This window comes from Maylandia zebra, linkage group LG16, assembly GCF_041146795.1.
Source record: "Maylandia zebra isolate NMK-2024a linkage group LG16, Mzebra_GT3a, whole genome shotgun sequence".
Classification (NCBI taxonomy): domain Eukaryota; kingdom Metazoa; phylum Chordata; class Actinopteri; order Cichliformes; family Cichlidae; genus Maylandia; species Maylandia zebra.
In genome coordinates, this window is record NC_135182.1 from 22,581,616 (window position 1) to 22,602,216 (window position 20,601).

General features: G+C 39.0%; 2 protein-coding genes across 15 annotated transcripts in view; one reads left to right on the forward strand and one right to left on the reverse strand.

Moving 5' to 3' along the window:
* Nucleotides 1-203: 203 nt before the first annotated feature.
* Nucleotides 204-15,598, forward strand: prpf40a (PRP40 pre-mRNA processing factor 40 homolog A). 2 transcript variants are annotated; one of them, XM_004555606.5, is made up of 27 exons: nucleotides 221-306; nucleotides 1,716-1,796; nucleotides 2,824-2,967; nucleotides 4,632-4,715; nucleotides 5,140-5,158; nucleotides 5,251-5,270; nucleotides 5,398-5,439; nucleotides 5,554-5,664; nucleotides 6,012-6,132; nucleotides 6,439-6,463; nucleotides 6,577-6,792; nucleotides 8,672-8,777; nucleotides 9,877-9,941; nucleotides 10,042-10,206; nucleotides 11,162-11,270; nucleotides 11,427-11,577; nucleotides 11,705-11,838; nucleotides 12,002-12,116; nucleotides 12,460-12,551; nucleotides 12,678-12,794; nucleotides 13,519-13,656; nucleotides 13,790-13,885; nucleotides 13,982-14,068; nucleotides 14,316-14,406; nucleotides 14,504-14,565; nucleotides 14,665-14,820; nucleotides 15,052-15,598. In XM_004555606.5, the coding sequence occupies exons 1-27, from the start codon at nucleotides 304-306 to the stop codon at nucleotides 15,139-15,141; spliced, it is 2,640 nt and encodes an 879-aa protein (XP_004555663.1). In that variant the 5' UTR covers nucleotides 221-303; the 3' UTR covers nucleotides 15,142-15,598. The 2 variants fall into 2 exon arrangements, with proteins under 2 accessions (XP_012775774.1, XP_004555663.1); XM_012920320.4 differs by lacking the exon at nucleotides 1,716-1,796 and having other exon boundaries at nucleotides 204-306.
* Nucleotides 15,599-16,307: 709 nt separating this feature from the next.
* Nucleotides 16,308-20,601, reverse strand: part of fmnl2a (formin-like 2a) — a 49,854-nt gene continuing 45,560 nt past the window's right edge. For 5 of the 13 annotated variants that reach the window (XM_004555424.4, XM_012920278.3, XM_076875078.1 and 2 more), the window contains one exon: nucleotides 16,308-18,187. In XM_004555424.4, coding sequence (XP_004555481.2) covers nucleotides 18,078-18,187 — 110 coding nt within the window. In that variant the 3' untranslated portion in view covers nucleotides 16,308-18,077. Of the gene's footprint in view, nucleotides 18,188-18,635; nucleotides 18,733-20,110; nucleotides 20,231-20,601 lie in introns of those variants that run through there. The other 8 variants (XM_012920282.3, XM_076875077.1, XM_076875073.1 and 5 more) reach the window with 4 other exon arrangements.

The following is a 20,601-nucleotide window of genomic DNA, read 5'->3' on the forward strand; positions in this document are numbered from 1 at the left end:
TCATTCATGCAGCTTTTTACTTTAAGCTATTTAACATCAAGAAACATATAATTTTATGTTTAAGTTTGACTATAGCGTATTGACTTAAAGTGGACTTTTTTTTCCATCGCTGTTTCTTCCTTGGTTAACACGCCAGTTTCTTTTGGAGGAAACGGTGGTGTTGCGCATTGGTGCGCATTTCCAACGCAGAATGACGCTACAGAATTGTTACCTTTGACCTCTGAGCGCTAGGCGGAAGCTCAACCAATCGTTTTGCTTGTTGTTGAGAAGTGCTCAAATTTCTCGGAGGTTGTTCTCTTCAACATGGTGAGTGCAGGCGTTCAAAAAATAGTTTATAGCGGTAACGAAAAAGACGAAAACTGTTAAGACTATGTGTATGAATTTTTAAGGCCTTGTTAGCAGCCATCTTCTTCTCTAAACTATACCGTTACAATGCCGTGTATCAAAGACCACGGGTTAGCATTTCTTGTTAGCAGTGGGCTAATAAAGCGGTATGTGCCTACCTTCGTGTTATAAGCGGTTTCCTTTAGCTGAAGCTTTTTTGGGTATAGCACGCCCTTTGATTTGTTAATGTGTAAAATCAGCAAAACGTGTTACGGTATTCGTGAAGTAAAATTACGGTGGTGAAAGTGTATTTGGTTAGTTGAATAATTAAGCAGTTGAACTCTTGCGTTAGCCTTTTACGATTCATTTCCAGAGATTAGACGGAGCCTGCAGTCATTCATCACAAACAGCAGCAGTTATCTCAGGTTCTTACGATTGTTACCAGTCCACATAATTTACATTAGCACAGCCAACGTTACTGATCAGATTAAGTCAGGAGTTAAGTGAACTTTATCGGTTAAAAGTAGTAATTTCGTAGTAGTAAAATAGAATATCCCACTCATGCACCCAAATGAGTGGACTTAAATAGACCATATTTGACATATGATCACCGAAAACAATCATTACTATGCTATTTCATGATAATATATTGTCTGGTTAAACTACAAGGCTTTCTTTAGGGTTCGTTATTCAGATACAAAAAATGTTAAAGCTTCACGCATGAATTTGTTGTTACCCAGGCTATGGGTACATGTGTTTGCCTGTGCCATATGTAATGTTGGTGTCCGCATTAGAGGACCCTTATTCATTCTGAATAAACCGGAAGTCTTTGAAATATTCTTTATGTAAAAAGAAAAAGGAAGCACTTGTTTAAAAGGTGTAGATTAAGGTAGGCACCGTTTCATCCTCAGTTAATGATGCAGATATTACTTTTTAAATTAATACGTTTTTTTAAATAAACCAAATGCTTGATAATTTGTCGCAAAACGAGAATTGTGTAGTTTTTCTAGTCTTTTGTCTTTAGACATTATAAGCTTTATATATGTCAAATTAAAACTGATTTCATATAATGTTTTGATTACTGACACCCCAATTAGTACTACCTCATTTAAACTTTCAAACCAAATATTCACACACTCGTTGTGGTTTCATGTAACTGCACTAATTGAAATGGGCAATGTAGCTATTACTTTACTTTTTATGTGCATTTTTTATTTGGGAGCAGCCAAATTTATTTAGAGTGCTTTATTAGCTGTAAACTACTTAATTTCACAATTCCTTAAACACATATCTGGAGAAATGGTAGTTTTCCTGATTGAAGCACACTGCTAACTGCACAACTGGCTGTTGGGAGTTCACTAACTCTGTGTGGTGTTTCTTACTCCTCACAGTCTTCGTCGGAAGCTAATAATGGGCCGAGCCAAGCACCACCTTATCCAGGTGTACCGCCCGCGGCGATACCTCCCCCATTTGTAAGTCATCAAAATGCAGTTTTGTTTACAGATCCAAAAGAACATAATTTGAATTACTTTGATTTCTGCATTGATTACTTATAAATTTGCTGGGGGTTAAAGTTAGAATTATAGGCAGTTATATGAATAAATTTCTTAGGCAAGAATACCAGTAAACTCTTGCTTCCTATAGCAGCAGCAACATCTTACAAAAACTGTTTCCAGTAGCTGTTTAAGTAATGATACAAACTCCCTTTTTTTCTCTTCTTTTGTTTTAAGGAAAAAAAGAAAGGACCTTTCCAGACATTGATTTTATCTTTGCACACATTTCTGCAGGTTTTCAATATTGCATATTGGGCTGATTGGGCTCGTGTCTAGGTACATTTAGAAACTGAGGGGATTTTTTCATGCTCAAACATTTTTTCTGTGCAGGAGAAACCCTGACAGTCTTACTTGTATTTATGTATTTATAGGTGACCCAATCTCAACAAAACTGTACAAACGTCCTCTCTCACACAGTAATTATTAACATCTGTATATTTAAAACAATAACTTTACTATAAAGCACAATTCTTTTGATTTTCATATTAATCATCCTCCTGCAAACCTGATCATATATTCTTCACTTGCGTTTGTTTCGCGTGTCAACTTCCACATCTGTAGATTTGATTTAGTTTTTTGCTCTTTCCAGTTTAGTGCATGTGTAGTGCTTCTCCTAAGGTCCTGTGAAAGTTAGTGTGACTGAAGCACAGTTCCTCTGCCATGTTCATCACACACTGTGGCAGCCAGTGTTCACACACTCCCTATTTTATCTCCTCAGCTAGAACACCTAACTTAAATTAGCCTTTGAAGGAGCAGAGAGTTGCACTTGCTTTCTTTCATTTCCCCCTTTTAGGTCTTACTCATTATGTGTAATTAACTGTGATTCAGTATAATGTTAGATTGCATATTATATGGAACACTGCAGAGATCCAGGTAATTTCAGAGGGTTAAGAAAGTATTTCTTCTAACTACGATATAATGTTTTTGTCTTCCTTCTTCTATGAAGATGGGACCACCTGGAATACCACCTCATTTCCCTCCCATTGGAATGCCCCCTATGGGACAGCGACCTCCCAGCATGACACCAATGCCTCCTGGTATAATTCCCCCGGGTATAATGCCACCAATGGGGGCACCGCCAATGGGACAGGTGAGCTTTGTAGTAACCTCATAGATTTGTTTGTATTGGGGGTTTTTTTCCCTCTTTTTGTCCTCTGTGCCTTATAAAGTCTAGGGACTAGGCAGCCTATTTATTTCTCCCTCCACTTTAATAATTTAGGGAGAAGCATAACCTTAAATGAGACACATCTCAAAATGTTTTAAAGTGAAAGAATTAACATTTTTTTCTAGTTATTTGCTTGAATTGTTCTGATCATTGTTGCATGTATCAAGTGGTTATACTTTCATGTTAGCCACATCCATCAACATTTACAGACCAGGTATATTTTCTTATCTTGTAGCGCTCCAAATGCTTGATAGGGGCGCTAATTAACTGAAGAAAAAATGTTGTTCGTCGTAGGGCTGGGCCATATCATACCGTTTACGGTAATACCAGTATAATGTTGGGCAACGATAGAAAAATGAAATATCGCGATAGAATATGGGTAAAACGCGCATGCGCAGTGCCTTTGTTTTCATATGCACACGGCAGAAAAAGCATGGCGGCGAAAGCAGATCGTTAAATGAAACGGATGAACCAGAACTGGTTTGTAAAAATGCTGCAACTTCAGGGGTGTGGAACTGGTTTAGCTTTCGTCCGTCAAAAACACAACAAAGCACTATTTTTGGTAGCGCAAGCTAGCGGGCCGTCGTTGTTGCTGTGTTTTTTGGAAAATACGGCACATTTAAAATCAATCCTTTGATTTTTCTGAAAATCGACAGTGCCCCTTATAATCCAGTGGGCCTTATGTATGAATTCGGGTTGTGTTTACTGACCTCGAAACGATTGTATGTGGTACACGGCGCTCGACTTTGCTAAGCTACAAACCCGCACCGCTTGATGGATTGTCGGAGCATTACGACTACCATAGTCAGGAGCCTCGCGGAGTGATACGTACTGTGCTTCAACATAATATTACCGTATTGTGTGTGTAATACCTCTTTTTAAGTTTTGTGGATATTATACATGGTTATGCTGAGGATATGTCGGCCAATTTCCACTGGAAATGCCCTTTGGTTAAACTGTCAGAAAGGAATTTGCACTGTTAAATTTTTATATAACTTTAATGCACATAAAACAGCTGCTTGTTTAAGTGAAAATACATTGATGTTGTTGTTTTGGGGTTTTTTTGCACTAATAAAGTTGTGGAGTTGTAAAGTATTTTGTCTGGTGTCAATTATATCGTCAGTTATATCGTTATCGCAAATTTTCAAATGTTTATCGTGATAAATATTTTTGGACATATCGCCCTGCTCTAGTTCGTCAGTTTAAATCTCTTTCATTAGCTGACAGTTAATGAATAAATAGGCATGATGTAGCTGTAGTCTTTTTTTCTTTTTTTTTATCTAGTGATTAAAAAAAAGTGGATCATGCATGTAATCCTGTCATGCATAAATAGGCGTGATCATGGGGAGGAGTGTTTGATCAGAGTGCCAGAAACGCAAGTCTGAAGAGGTGGTGAAACACTGTAGTTTGGCATATTGCTGCTTCACAGGTGTCAGGCTGTGGCATCACACTTTCAGTAAGCGCAGCATAATCAGTGAAGCAGCCTTCTACACACCAGCAACCTGTTTCACACTGTGTCTAAATACCTCTGCCTGGATTAGGTAGCATGGAAATACCAGATGAATATTTCATGGTGCCTCTTTTATTAGATGCCAGGCATGATGCCACCTATGATGCCAGGAATGATGATGCCCCCTCGCATACCAGCTGCGGCTGTACAGCCAACGGGACCGGTAACTCTTTTCACTATGTTTCTTGAGTGCTCTGCTTCACACTTCTTAAAATACACTGCAGTCTGTGAAATGCCTAATGAAACATTTGCACAGCCATGGAACATGGCTATAAATTTATAACCTTCCATAAAAAATATATTTTCATGTTGAAACAAAACAGCTAAAAAACCTAATTAAACACTAGCTAATGAAAATTTTACACTTGCATGCAATGTGTCTATTATTGTTCAGATGGGTTTAGTGATCATAAGACACATGTAACCAAACACTAGCTATACATCTTGAGGTTGTGGAGTAATGTACTGATTAGTAAAGCTGTGTCTCTTACTGTTTTGTTGTTAATAATGAATCTGTAGATGTGCACTTTAAGACTGGGAAAAAAAATAATCCACCAATAACATTGTTATTTTTTTCCTGTCGACAGCCTGGTGTTGACTCCACAGGTAGGATTTTTTACTTAATGCAGTAAAATTAATGTTTAGGCGTATTTAGAAGTTTAAAGTCTGACTACTTTTTGTCTTGTTTATTTTCACAGCTGCTGCTCCTGGAACATCTGTAAGTATAACTTTTTTTTGATATGTAGTAATTGGAAGTCTACGAGCTTTGACAATTTTGAGCTACCATCATTAGCTCCAGTATTTTTCCTGCTGTCTCACAACCTTTATTTCCGTTCCCCCTGCAGAGTACCACAAATGGATCCCCGCAGGAAGAACAGCCAAAGAAGGTTTGTGCACATGAAACATTGAAAGACTAGACACAATTAACAAGGAACTATAAAATCATTCAAAATGCAACCAAAATAATTATCTGATTTATCTGTCGTGTTTGTTTGCTTCAGAAATCCGTGTGGACTGAACATAAATCACTAGATGGAAAGACCTATTATTATAACACAGAGACTAAGCAATCCACATGGGAGAAACCGGATGAACTCAAATCTCCTGCAGAGGTACAGAGCTTTTAATTTGAACTATTTATATTACTTGCATATTCACATACATTTAATTCATTTGGCACTTAGCAATTGCAGTGCTCACGTATTAAAATTACAGTAATGGTAAATGTACCAGATTAAGCTAAATTGGATTTTGCCCCACTCATTTTGGGGGAATTATTTAAATCCTTTGTGTGCATATATTAAACAATTTTATTTTTAAAATATGTGCGTCATCTATACTTAAAAAAACTGATTTGTTATTGGACTATGGATATTGACTCACACTAATTACCGGTAAGGCCTTGCTGTTCATTTAAACTATTAAAAAAACCTTTCCCATCATTCTTTGAATTCTTTAGCAAATGCTGTCAAAATGCCCCTGGAAGGAGTACAAGTCAGACACAGGGAAGCCTTATTATTACAACTCTCAGACAAAGGAGTCAAGATGGACAAAACCCAAAGAGCTGGAGGACCTGGAAGGTAAAGCGCGGTATCTGATTATATCAAAGCTGTTGTATGAAAGGCAGGGATTTTTATATTGAAAAATGTTGCCTTCTACAGAAAAGCCTTTAATGGCACAATGACTGGAAGAATGCTGACTTTGTCAACAGATCACTCCATACATTAGGGGATGTGGTGTGATTGATGTGCAAACAAAGGACTTACAAAACACAGGACACTTGTTGGCTCCTTTAGTACATTTATCTTTGAAAAGGTCTCTTGATCTGCTGCATGATTAAAAATGAAAGCAAGCGCCTTAACTGTTATCTCTTTTGTCAATTCCAGCTATGATCAAAGCAGAGGAGAATGGGTAAGAGTTTGCTGTTACTCTGGATGTCTTCATTTTGTATTGAGGTTAACAAATACAGCAGTCATCAACAATTATTAATCTCGTATGGCTTTATTGTCATGATCTTACATTAGGACTGCAGAGGCAGCGGCTCCTGGAACCACTGCAGCTCCTGCTGTGCAAGCAGATAATGTAGCTCCTGCAGCGACTGTAGTGGAGGCGGAAACTGCGGTAGTAGTCTCAGAGGAACAACCATCCCAGGCAGCAGTGACTCAAACACCTGAGGTGAAGACGGCTGATGCACCTGTGGCTTCCTCTGAGACTTCAGCAGCTACCGAGGCTGTAGCCAGGTAAACAATTATAAATCTAGGGTTTAACTGAGCAAGCGCAATGACATGTCTGCCTGTGTGGCTATCTCCAAGCATACCTGCTGTTGTGGTTGAAGTGGATTATGAATCAGAAGGTGTAGTGATTAATAAATGGACTCAAAGCCAGCCACATTGCTGCTCTCATCGATCTGGAACAGCTGTGCTGGTCAGAGTGATGCATGACAACAATAGCTCGGCAAATGAAAAGAGGCCTCTCCAGGAAATGACATTATTGTGAGAATGGTTCAGAGCAGTGGAGAGAGACCACATAGCTCCACAAATCTGCAGCAAGATGCAGATGGTGGATTTTTTTTTTTAATTTAACTTTTACAGTATTGATGTAAATAAATAATAAAAATTGATTAATTCTCACACTGATATAACCACAGCAGTCTGAGCTATTCTAGTTTTATTATTATTAAACAGTCATATCATAAGATATGACTCAACGGCTGTATCATAATCCATTTCAGAAAATAAATAATGAATGGGCTTTGGCTTAAGAAGAAGTTGGAAAGTAGGCTGTAATGCACAATGATCTGCTGATTTAGCCAGAGATTTTCCTCAGTTTTGTACCATCTTCCTCTCAATTAGTTAAACACAGTAGATACTATGTTTATGACAGTGTATTCCACCATAGTACTCATAAAATCCTAGGGTTCTGATTGATTGTTGTACACCCTGCTGCCTTTTGGTGGCTACAGGGAGTAAGGAATTGAAGGAAAAGGTCTTCATACAGTTTTATGCAGATGTTAACATGAAATACTCAAAGTATCAGTTACAGTGTTTTACATTTTAAACTTGTTGTAATTGAATGGAAGCCTCTGAAGTAATTCATTTTGAAAGTTAGTTTAAGAATTGTTTAAAAATTTTGCTGTTTTTGTTTTCATAAAATCACTATAGTGGTGCTAGAAACCCATGTGATTGTGAGAAGTTAATATAATGCAAGCTTGTAACACATCTGCCATCAAAATACCAACAGCTTAGATTGCGCTTCCTCATTTAATTGAACATGATGGTCAAAGCAAATTTTTAAATGGACCTGTTATGCTTTTCCTCATTTCCTGTCACGTATTGTTAAACCGGTGCTCTTATTAAATGTGGGTAAAGTTTCAAACAATGAGGTCAGCAGTGTTGGGAAGGTTACTTTTAATTGGTAAATGGCCTGTATTTGTATAGCGCCTTATTAGTCCCTAAGGACCCCAAAGCGCTTTACACATCCAGTCATCCACCCATTCACACACACACTCAGATTGGTGATGGCAAGCTACATTGTAGCCACAGCCACCCTGGGGTGCACTTTTAAAATATATTCCACTACAGATTACAGAATACATGCCACAAAATGTATTCTGTAACGTATTCCGTTACGTTACTCAATGAGAGTAATGTATTTTGAATACTTAGGATTACTTAATATGTTATCAAGCTTTTTACAACTACATGACTGTACTATTGCTGTGTGATTTATTACTATTACTGTTACGCCACCAATACCAACACGGTTTTTAAATATTAATATAAAATGAGTAACAGTAGTGTGGACATTAGGTAAGGCTGCACTTTTTGCAGCGATCTTGTGGAAAATTATTCCGTGCATATAAAAAAGGTCCGCTGCTCCAAACTGTAGTAAAGGGACCTCTGGCTAATACGTCGGGTTCCATGTCGGGCTTGTAACCAAAAACTAGCTTTAAAGGGTATCCCCATTATGGTCATCTCAGGCCACCACAGCTCTGTTGGGTTAGCGTTCACAGAGCACTTTCTACTTATAATATTGGTGTAACAAAGCCGTTTTTTAATGCATCTTTGATTGCAGAGAACTACAAAAGTGCTCAGTGTCAATAATTTTCTTTGCTCTTAGTGTCGAGGTTGTAAAAGAAGAAAGGCCAGAACTTCAGAAGAAAACGTACAAATGGAATACAAAAGAAGAAGCCAAGCAGGCCTTCAAAGAGCTGCTGAAGGAGAAGGTGAGTCAGGCTGTTAACAAGCTGTAGGAGAGAAGGCACGCCTTTACTGCAGGGGAGTAATTCTTGTTTTCAGATTCTGACTCTAAAATGTTCTCTATGTTTCAGTGTATAAATTAATTATGTGAGATGTTAGGCAGTCAACAAGTGTGCAGCAAAATTTGATTCATGATGTTGCACGAATTTGGTTCTTTAATCAAGCAGAGTGTGTTTTAAATCAGAAAGCAAATATCTGATAATTTGCTACATTTTTGTGCCCAAAAAGTCATCCTACAGCTTTTCAACTGTCTCCATTGAGGGTTGTTTTTTTAATGTGTGTGTTTAAGTATCCATTGACTGTTGCTCTGTTGTTGGCACTGGAATCCAAATCTTGATTTGTTTTTAAGACTACTTTTGCCACCTCAGTGTTCTCTAGTGCCTGATGTGTTCATCATCACATCATTTGCATTCAGACCTGGATCTAATCCCTGTCCCTGCTCTTGAGCCCCTGGGAGGCCTATTAAACCTCACGTCCTGTTGCTGTGGACGTGTTGTGTGTTTGGCTTGCACGGCGGCCTAGCACCACCCACCTTGAATGTTGCTATATTTAGGAGCTTTTTAATTTTGTGCACAAAGCTCTCCTCTGAGATTGCTTGCCATTTCCTGCAAGATCTTAATGGCTGTGTCTTTATGATTAGCTTTATTGGATCAAAGGCACGAGGACTGGCTGGGATTAAGACAGCGAGAGAAAGTGGCATGCCTGAGTGAGTTAGAATAACTGTGACAACTGACAAGACCGAGGCACATAGTGGAATCAGTCATAATGGATGAAGTAGTCACTCCTTGGGAGAGGCAAGTGACAGAAAGGGCACTTACAAAGGTCCTTGGTGGCACTTCTTGATTTATTGCCACTCCACACCTTTTAACCCACCATCTATTAGTAATTAAGAAAATGTGTTCTGTTCTAGACCAAAGCAGCAAAAAGCTCCATTTTCGTATCCAGGTCGATGTACTTTTTTCTAACAGGACAACAAGGCAATCCATGTGAATATTTTTGAAATATTTCTTGAGTGCAGATTTTATTTGAAACCACCATGAATATTTCTTATCCTTTGTATTTCAGGGTGTATCCTCCAACTCCTCTTGGGAACAGGCCATGAAATTGATTATCAATGATCCTCGCTACAGGTACAATGCTTTCCAGAGATCTGTTTATCCTTCATACAATAGTAAGTTTAAACTGTCACCATCTCTGACTTACAATTTGTTACTTTTCTTGTCAACAAAGTGCACTTCCGAAGCTGAGCGAAAAGAAGCAGGCGTTCAATGCATACAAAGTCCAGACAGAGAAGGAAGAAAAGGAGGAGGCCAGAATTAAATACAAAGAGTCAAAAGAGACTTTTCAGAGATTCTTGGAGAACCATGAAAAGATGACATCTACCACTAGATACAAGTAAGTGTTACTGTGATATGGCAATAAAGTATTTTGTTTTTTTCCCCCCTGCATTGATTTGCAGTTCTCTGAACTGTCAATATGATTATGCAGACTGGTTGAGTGAGAGGACATCTGTGGCGCTTGCACACCATCGTGCAGTTACAGCACTGTTGACTTCCACTTAAGCTGCTTTGACCTGTTAGTGCTAGTCACGTTGATATTGCTGAATTTGTTTACACAATAACAAATTGTTACAAGGTCAAAGTTTCGCATGTGTAATGAGTTCATTAGAAAGTTAATGATTGATGAATCTATTCAAAGTCAAGGTGCATGTGACATAAAGGTTATATCTAATTCAAAATCGCTTAGCTTTTTTTGTTGTTGATTTTGTTTGCTAATGTCTACAACAGCTTTCCAACAAACACACTTATTGGAAACTTACTCGATCTCAGTGAACAACACATAAACACTTAAAATATCATATAACTTCTTAATAAATTCTTGGAACGTCTTTTTCATCGGCACTCTTTAGTTTTTGGATGAAAGTCGTGATGATGGGCAGAGGAAAAGGGGTAATCAACTGGTGACCTTGACAACAAGCCAGCTTCAGTGTTCTGCTGGCACTGGGTTTGTAGTCTGGGGTGGCACACAACAGGCAGTTGGATGGTGAGAGCAAGGCTTTCTGATGCTGTGTGGGTGTATGTCCTTGCATTTAATACCTTGTTTTAGCCTGTAACACCGAGTGACTCTTCTGAGCAACAGGGTTTCAACAGACGTCAAATATATTGAATATTTTCAGCACACATCTTAAAAGACATAACTTTTCTGTGTTGTGCCTGGGATGGCTCGCAAAAAACCATAACTGGTGCCTTAAAGCTAAATTTGGCAAGTGAAATGGTGCCCTCATGTGGCTTTGTGGGAAAAATATTCTAAAGTGTCTGTGTGTGTCTGTGTGCGTACTCTTGCAATCCAGGAAAGCAGAACAGATGTTTGGTGAGCTTGAAGTGTGGAGCTGCGTGCCAGAGAGAGACAGGCTAGAGATCTATGAAGACGTGTTGTTCTACCTTGCTAAAAAAGAGAAGGTAAGGGCTCCAAAGTGCATTAGGAATCTTTGATTTTATTTTTAGTTAGCATGTTTGGCATAATTATTGTGTATAAGTCCTCTTTCAGTGTCCTATTTAGGAGTAGGAGCTTTATGGTCTAGTGCAATTACCATCTGGTTGTATTCTCTACTTTAGGAGCAAGCCAAGCAGCTGAGAAAAAGGAACTGGGAAGCTTTGAAGAACATTTTGGACAACATGGCAAACGTCACATACCGCACCACCTGGTCTGAGGCCCAGCAGTATCTGCTAGATAACCCTACCTTTGCAGAGGATGAGGAGCTGCAAAGTATGAGATAATACAATGGTTTTAGTAGAATTAGAAGAAAAACATTTCTTATCAGGTCATTGTGCTTCTGCATGAATGTGTGTTTGTATATGTTCAGCCTACTGATAGTGCCGTTATCTGCTTACAGATATGGACAAAGAAGATGCCCTTATATGTTTTGAGGAGCATATTCGGGCTCTGGAGAAGGAGGAGGAGGAAGAGAAGCAAAAGACACTTCTCAGGGAAAGAAGACGGCAGCGCAAGAATAGAGAGGCCTTCCAGGTGAGAAGCAAAAACAAAGAATTGATGTCTCAAAAAGAAACAAAAAAAATGCGCTGCATGTAATTTTTCACATTTAATCTGGTTAATAACAGTTTTAATATAAGCCAAAAGAAGAGGCCACATGTACTTTCCCGATCCTCATCTCTTCTTGTTGTTTTCTCAGAAATTTCTGGACGAGCTTCATGATCACGGCCAACTTCACTCTATGTCTGCTTGGATGGAGATGTACCCGACACTGAGCTCAGACATCCGCTTTGCCAACATGCTGGGCCAGCCGGGTAGGACAGCGGGCCACACGCACACATGTCTGCATGAGCTGAATGTGACAGTCGGACTTGAATCATAGCATAAACACTGAAATAAAACATTCACAACTGACAACATAAACGATTTATGAATCACAGTTTAGCTTTTTGAGGTTATATTTTCTTTTAATTTCCATATTTTTTCCTTTTTAATTTTCATACTTATTCCGATAATACACTAGTCTCTAAATCTTTAATTATTTGGCTTCACTGTTTTGCACCCTTGTTGTGGTCCATTGATGCTGTTGAACCTTGTTTATTTGCTGCAAGGATCAATATTTACACATTTTTAAATTTAATGTTGTTTGTTGCGCAGGTTCCACTCCCCTGGACCTCTTCAAATTTTATGTGGAAGACTTGAAAGCACGCTATCATGATGAAAAGAGAATAATCAAAGATATTCTTAAGGTATTACTCTAACCTCATAAAATGTTATTTATATTTGGTATTTTTAAGGAACAGTTCGCACTCGTGCACCTTCCTTGCGTTGATCCAATTATACATCTAATAATTATCTGATGTGTTCTTTCCCAGGACAAAGGATTCCTGGTTGAAGTCAACACCAGCTTTGATGACTTTGGATCAGTCATCAGCTCGGATAAGAGAGCTACCACGCTGGATGCAGGAAATATAAAGCTAGCCTTCAACAGTGTAAGACTCCAGCTCTGCATCATATGCTTTGAGTTGGCACCTGTTCGTAAACATTAATGGACACAAATATTGATATTAAAGTAGGGTGAACTGTTAAGTAGCTGACCCTACAGCAGCTGGGTTTAATCTATTAAATCAGCATAATAAATGTAAAACAGGTCACAGTTTAAATAACCAGCACCTCTCCTTCGCTTAGAGAGCTTTACGTTTTATCCTGTTGTTAGGTGTTAAAATACGTTCATCATATCCATTTGAATTAATAATTATTTTAAAACTCATGTTAGATCTTTCCACACAGTTAAAAGTGATCTCATCAGTTCTGTATCTACATGTAATCCACCTATCCCCATCACAAGATGTGTCAATGCTGAGCCTACTTGTTTCTACGGCCCCCAAATAAACAAAAAAATGTTATTACAGATTATAAAATTATGGAAAAAGGAGAATAATACACCTTTCAGGATAAACAGGCCCAAATCAATGAAATTTTAATGAGTATACATAAGCACAGGCCTTGACCTGCTTGTTTGAGGATGTATGCAGGTTTGAATTGGCTGTAAGTGTGGATATGGTGACCTTTCCTGGGTGTACCCCACCTTTTGCTCTGTGCCCTGTCCCATCTGAAAGACTTCACTTGGGATGAAAGATGTGTGCGTTGAACCATGGCTGTTTGTTGTATTTCATTATAAGATTAACTCACTTAGAAACCCTTTTTCCTAATTAGTTGCTTGAGAAAGCTGAAGCCAGAGAGAGGGAGCGAGAGAAGGAGGAGGCCAGGAAGATGAAAAGGAAAGAAGCTGCTTTCAAGAACATGCTGAAGCAGGCCACACCGCCACTGGAGCCAGAGACTACGTGGGAGGGAGTATGTACTTTCAATGCGGATCAAATTCGTGTGTTTTCGCAACACAGTTTATTTTCTGTTTTTATCCTCATCCCTTTTTTCCAGTCTTGATTGTGTTTAATGTTTCCTGATAACTGAAATTTTACCATTTCAGGTCAGAGAGAGGTTCCTAAAAGAGCCTGCCTTTGAAGACGTGACTCTGGAGTCGGAGAGGAAAAGAATATTCAAAGATTTCATGCATGTCTTGGAGGTGAGTCATGACGCTAGCCGGGGCATGAAGTTTTTAAACTTGACGACGACTATAATGATGTTTAACCTGGTATTTACTTTTTATTTAATTTAACAGCATGAGTGCCAGCATCACCACTCGAGGACCAAGAAACACTCAAAGAAGTCCAAAAAGCACCACAGGAAGCGCTCCCGCTCTCGATCAGTTAGTACCACCACAAGAAAATGAACATTTTATACACTTAAATCACAGATCAAATGTTTAAAAAAACATGTTTTTAAAAAAAAATACTTTTCTGCCCACTGTTTTAGTCAAATACAGGGTTTAACTGAATGCACATCATTCCATTCTGTATTTTATGTAAAGATTTACTGGAAAATGATGTAGCAAAGCACACTTTACAAAAAGCATTGCTCATATCATGCGCTGCTAATCTGTAATGTTTTAATAGGGCTCCGAGTCTGAGGATGAGGAATACCACAAGAAGAAAAAGAGGTCACAGTCCAAATCCCCCTCAGAACGTTCATCTAGTGGAGAATCTGGTGAGTGTTTTTACAGCTCCGATCAGTTGATTTGTGTATCTAGGAAGGGAAAAAGTGCCACAATGTGTGTTCATTGACATGTTCTACCTGAAAACAGAGAGAAGCTATAAAAAATCCAAGAAGCACAAGAAGAAGGGCAAGAAGAGACGCCACAAGTCTGTAAGTGTGCAGGAAGAAACAAATGTGTGCGCTTGATGTCTTAAATACAAATGTACTGGCAACACTGGTGTGTGCACTAACTGTAATTATGACAAACAGGCGTCTCCAGATTCTGACAACGAGAAGAAAGGAAGAGACCGTGATGGGAAGCGAGAAAAGGAGGTAGAGAAGGAGAAAGAGAACGACAAGTCTCGGGGGAAATCTCGCTCAGAGTCCAAACAGAAATCTCCCAAAAGGAAAGCAGCCAAAGAGGAGGTGAATGTTACTATTACTATTATTATTATTATTATTATAAAAAATTGCCCCTATATTGTGAGATTAGCTGGGGGGCTCAGGTCAAAGTCAGTGTTTTAAAGAAGTCTCGAGCGTATATGTTAGCTTACAGTTTCTAGCATGAGATAAAGGTCTTGCGGTTAACTAGTTATTTAAAAAGATCAAATTTTCACTATGACTGAATCTTTGTATTTTTTTAATGGTGCGTTTAAGGGTGGCTGGGACACGTCGGGCAGTGAGCTGAGTGAAGGAGAGCTGGAGAAAAGGAGAAGAAACTTGCTGGAACAGCTGGACGCACCTTGATAATAATTCATGCTGCTCTCTCCTCTCCAAACATGCATTCCCCTTCAAGCTCATCTGACCGTGCTGGTCATACGCCCATAATGGACTGATTTGTGGTATTTATGGGAATGCCATATACTGAGCTTTTACATAGACTTTGACTAATTTCATATCAGGAAACTGATCAGCTGTTAAATACTGAGTTGTTTTTTTGTTAGCTTACCTTTCTTCAGTTGGCTGTAGTTATACATGTTTTCCATTGACAATTTTTTTTATATTCACTTAAAAGCATATCTTTATGACACACTGCAAATGTGTAGAAATACAAGAAACTTGTCCACATGTCCAGGAATACTGGGGGTTACGTCTGATTTGAAGTAATTTAACTGCAGCTGGTTTGAATGAATGAAAGGTTTTAATTGGAGGATTTGCTGAAATCGATACTTTAGTTAAATGTAATAAAACAGTTTCACTGGAAGTTGTCTGCAGGTGTTGCTTTGACTTACTTAGACGATAAATTGTTGCCAAACCTTCCAAGATTATAGGATTGTTGCCATGCTGTTGCAGATTTACAAATAGCCAACAAAGAAGACTAATGGGTGATGCCATTGTTGGTTTATTAGGAACACCTATGCTGTCTAATGTTGTCTCAGTCTTTGCATTAACCTTTTGATAATTTTCAGGGATATAGTTTGCATTGCATTGCAGTTGATTTGTAGTATTTTTTAATTCTGGGAAACAAGTGGTCCAATATTGATATTCGGCAAACATTAAGTGGGTGAATATTAACTCCTTGTGTTGCGGAAACACAAAATTACATCTATTGCTAGTTATTGGTAACACTTTACTAACACAAATGCACTTAATGTATCTTTCTGCTTATTTTAAGGGACAGAGTTTGCATTGTGGTTCAGTTATGGTGTACTTTACTACTGGTTAATATTCAGTCACTGTCCTAAATATGAATAAGTCAGACAAACACTGTGTATGGACTGTAACTACTTACAGTTTAAACACATAATATAAGGTTGAATTGACATTGCTTAAATAGAACAAATGGAGAAACACTGGTTAGCTTTTTAATGTGAGGTTCTGCTCTTGGCAAAAAAACAAAAGCTACATGAATGCATCTGCACTCACGAACTTATATTTTCATCGTTTTGACAAGAATCAGACAACAAACCACAGAGAGTAAAGAACTTTATATTTAATGTAAATAGTTTATTTGAACATATTGAAAATCTCATCACCTAATTTAAAAATTGTTACTTTGTTATAAGCACAAACTGCCTAAAATACATTTCTGGTGAACGTCCAAGAGAAAAGCATGCTGGTAATATCCAGTTCGAGAAGTTACGCTGCCACAGACAGTGAAGTGCAAAGAAAAGGAGCCGATGGCGTCACATGCTTCAGTGGAGACAATGAACAGAACTACTTTTGATTGTTAGTGTAGCCATTAAGTTGGCGTGTATAAACATCTGCACATCAGAACCTTTTCCAGACTTTCTTTGTTTTTATGCACCTCTGACACCCTAACAGGTAAAGTGCGTGACCCCACTGCCGTCTGCATAACAGTAAAAGATGATCAAACACACTACTGTAGATTTCTGGCTGAATTTGGCTTAATTAAATATACAAAAATGGGGGGAAAAACTAAGTTAAAATAACATTCAAGCTGTATAGCACAAGGCAGGGAAAACTTCTGTTTAAACAATATGTACAATATTAACCATCTGGTGATGTGAATTAGGTAAAAAAAAACAGTTTGTAGCAAAATATCTGTACATTTAGGAAACTTTTTATGTTGTATACTTTTGTTTTGCCCCGTTTTAAAACACACATTAGATGACGACATAAGCTTAAATGAATCTTTTAAGTGGTTAAATACTATACATTAAAATTACAGTAAAGCGAGTAGACTCGGTGACCTGGAATGTTGTTAACCTGTAAAACGCTCGCAGAAGCACGACGTTTAGTTATGTCCAGTTCTGACAATAAGATCATCCAGTAAAGTTTCGCATCTTGCGTGCAGTTTCTACCCCCAACAGAAAAGGTATTCGGTTTTCTTGCTCTGCATAATTCCTTCCACAAAACCAGCTGTGCAGCTACAGATATGCACAACTTGAAAATAAGTTGTTTTTTAATGGATTAGAAGCTACAAATTCAGCCCTTACTGATCACTCGTAATAAGACATGACAGAAGAATCAGTATGGAGATACCTGCTATAAACAGAATTCACATTAAACTGGTCTTTATTTACCTTTATAGTTGCTTTAGTACAAATATAGAGTTCATACCACATTAACAGCCCTTTAATAATTTGAGAAACCCTCATGAGATGTAAAAATTTTTTTAAAAAGTGCAGGTTGAGCATGTTCATGTTGTTAGAGGAGCGGACTAAAAGGCCGTAACAATAATATTTGTAACAGCTAAAAAGAGAACCCGTCCTGTACATTCTACATCTTTCCCCACGTAACGCCATTTCACGTGGCTCTTAAGGCCACCGCATGTCCAGTTTTACACATCTGAAAAATTAAAGCCAGGTCACGTTGTATTGCTCAGAGTGGGATTATTAAGAACAGTCATTAGGCAAACACGGCAACGTGACGTGAAACCACAAAAAAACAACAACAATAAAATTCAGGCACTTGGCTTGTCAAAGGTTTTTAAATCAACCTTTCAGACACTTTAAATTCAGTCCCATACGTGTCCCAGTCCTTCATAGTGAAATGCTGCTAATACTATAGCACAGATGTGGAATATTGAGTATTCTTATGTAATATATATACATAATCATCTCACATGTTGCTACAAACACCTGACTTTCACGCGTCATCCTTCACTCTGCTTCGATCTTTTTGTCACTCCTTACTCTCGTTCTCTCTCTCTCTCTACCCCCCCAATACCTTTCTCCCTTCCCCCCATCCCCAGCCCTAGCACATGCACTATTCCCTCGTCACATGACTACGTCGCCATTGTTGACCGGCCGCAGGTTCTGATCATCAAAGCGTCTCCTGACACTCCTCCGTACGGCGTCCGCTCTCCTGTAAGGCTGATTCCTCAAATCTGAGATAGAAAAGAAGGGTCGGGGATGGGCATGGATAAAAAGATGGTGTCAGGCGTCTTCATCGGGGTGTTTTGATGAGCTCACATGTTCACAGTGCTGGCAGCCTGTCTTTCAAAGCAGTGTGATGTCTACACAAACAACAGCCAAACAACCTGTCTTTGGTTTTTAAACATGAGACAGTCCACAGAATTTTTTTTAAAAACCTCTGCCAGAAATCTAGGAAATCTCTCATGCATATTGTGAATGCATGAAAATGTATCTTTTCTCTACAATAAAGCCAAAGCGACAAGTGAGGAGAGTAAGGTTATGTGCTAATCACTACACACAGAAACTTCCTGCTACAAAGGAGCATTAATGAGTACATCGATGAACAGAAGTAGGTCAATGATGAGTGGACTTGAAATGAAAGAAGTATGACAGAAACTGAGGTAATAAAGAGATGCTTGCCAGGTTTGGGGCACATCCACTACAGGGGTGCTACTGGAGGAGTTCCTTACCCTCGAGTAGACATTGGGAAATTTAGTAATATTATTCTTCTTTAGGGCTAGATGAAGAGAAGACAAAATGAAGGTTAAAAATGGAGAAGGAGGCTGACCGGTGCACGTCAGCCAAACAATTCACACTGGCTTTACTAAAAGAGCGCTGCAAGAGCCAAGCGGTGTGGCAGTAGGCTGGATGTAGAAAAGCTAGAGCTGGGTAAGGACACGAGAGAGGACAGAGCTAGAGGTTGTTAACTGTTTCAACTGGCAGAGGAGGGAGGAGGGAGTGGAGAGAAGGATAAAAGCTTTTTCTTTCTCCTTGTTACTAGACCCAGACTGCTTTGCAAAGTGGCTACCAGCAAGATGGAAGAGAGCCCATTTCTACCTTTCTGTGCAGCACAACTGTAAACTGAAACAAACACAATTCATCACCACCAAAAAAACAAAACACTGAAGCATGCATGCAGCCAGGGAAAAACACTGACAACCAGTGATTCAAACACCTCAAAACCTTCAGTGAAGCAACCTGGTTGCATGTTAGTAGCACACACAAACTCCTGAAATGCACCAGATGATCTATATGCACACACCATGCAGAATAGCAACGAGCCTGACAGACCACACCGAGTCACCGAGAAGTGACCCAGAGTGGCAAAGCGAGCGTGGCACATGGACTAACTGGGAGAGCAGGGGGTGCAGTAGGAGCAAGCAGCAGGGATGAAGCAATCAGCATGCACACAACTATGAACATGTGATAATGACATGTGATAGTGAACAAACATGAATTTTGAATGAAAACACTCTTTGAAAACACACACAAAAATAAGCAAGGTATAATGCCACAGACACTTCTACATCATACCTGCTGTGAAGATGATGACCTTAGCTTGTATATTGCAAGATGTAGTGCGACATGTTAATGTCAAAGTGACCCAATTAGAGGCTAAGAAGAGAAAAACTTTTTAAGTATGTTCATAGCTCAGTAATTGTTTTTGAGTCTTGGCCACTAGATGGCAGCAGCCAGCTTAACGGCGTTTCTTTACTTCTCAGCACTCTTAAAGTCCAGATTGGAAACTGCTCTCTCTGTGACATTATGGTTTGCTGTATTTGATAAAACAATGATGATCAATGTGGGTGTCACACTCCATGCATTTGTGGAAAGAAAACTGTTACCCCAGCACCTTATGATGGTCAGTGAGGGAGAAAATGTGAACACACGTGGGGTGAGGGAGAATTGTTTTGAAAAAGACAAAAAAAAAAAAACAAGAAACACAACACCCGCACTCGGGCGTGTCTCCAGGGCTTGTCACAGTGCACATGCACAGGTCCGAGGTGTGAGAGGTGAGCGTAACTGTTAAAGGAGAATCGTGGGGGGGGGGGAAAGGCATGCAGAGGAGGAAGGAGAGAAGGACACCAAGAAGAGAACTGTTTGTTTCCAGCAACCTTTGAGAAGATAGAGAGTTCTACAAGCTTAGTAATGGTACTCCTCATTGAGAGCGGACTCGCAGAAGAACCGAGAGCCACGCTTGGCTGTGCGGGCGGTAAAGGGCACGGTCTTCAGCACTGCATTGGAAACGACAGGGACAACAGCCAAGACAAAACAAGACAAATACAATGTAAGAAAAGCAGACTCCTACAGGGGTTTAGCACTGGTTAGCACTAAGCAAAATACCCAACAACACCATCTCGATGCAAAGGCGAAGTCTTTTTTTAAAGAAGGTCACAGCGAATTCTACGGCCGAATTCTCCCAAAAACAGATGATATCAAGGTTATACTGTTAAGGAGACATCAGTAACATTTTACTGTTATAGCTCTTTGATAATGAGCCAACTGTCACCACTTTATCTTTAAAGCCTGGGTTGTTACTGTTACAATCCATTAGATGTTTTGTATTTTTATAAAAGTAGCCTGTGTTCTGTAGAAACTATCTAAC

Bases quoted from the DNA above. Each gene is read 5' to 3' on its own strand.
- prpf40a (XM_004555606.5), top strand. The intron at 6,133-6,438 runs GTAAAGCGCGGT...TGTCAATTCCAG, and splicing joins AGAGCTGGAGGACCTGGAAG to CTATGATCAAAGCAGAGGAG. The intron at 11,271-11,426 runs GTAAGGGCTCCA...TCTCTACTTTAG, and splicing joins ACCTTGCTAAAAAAGAGAAG to GAGCAAGCCAAGCAGCTGAG.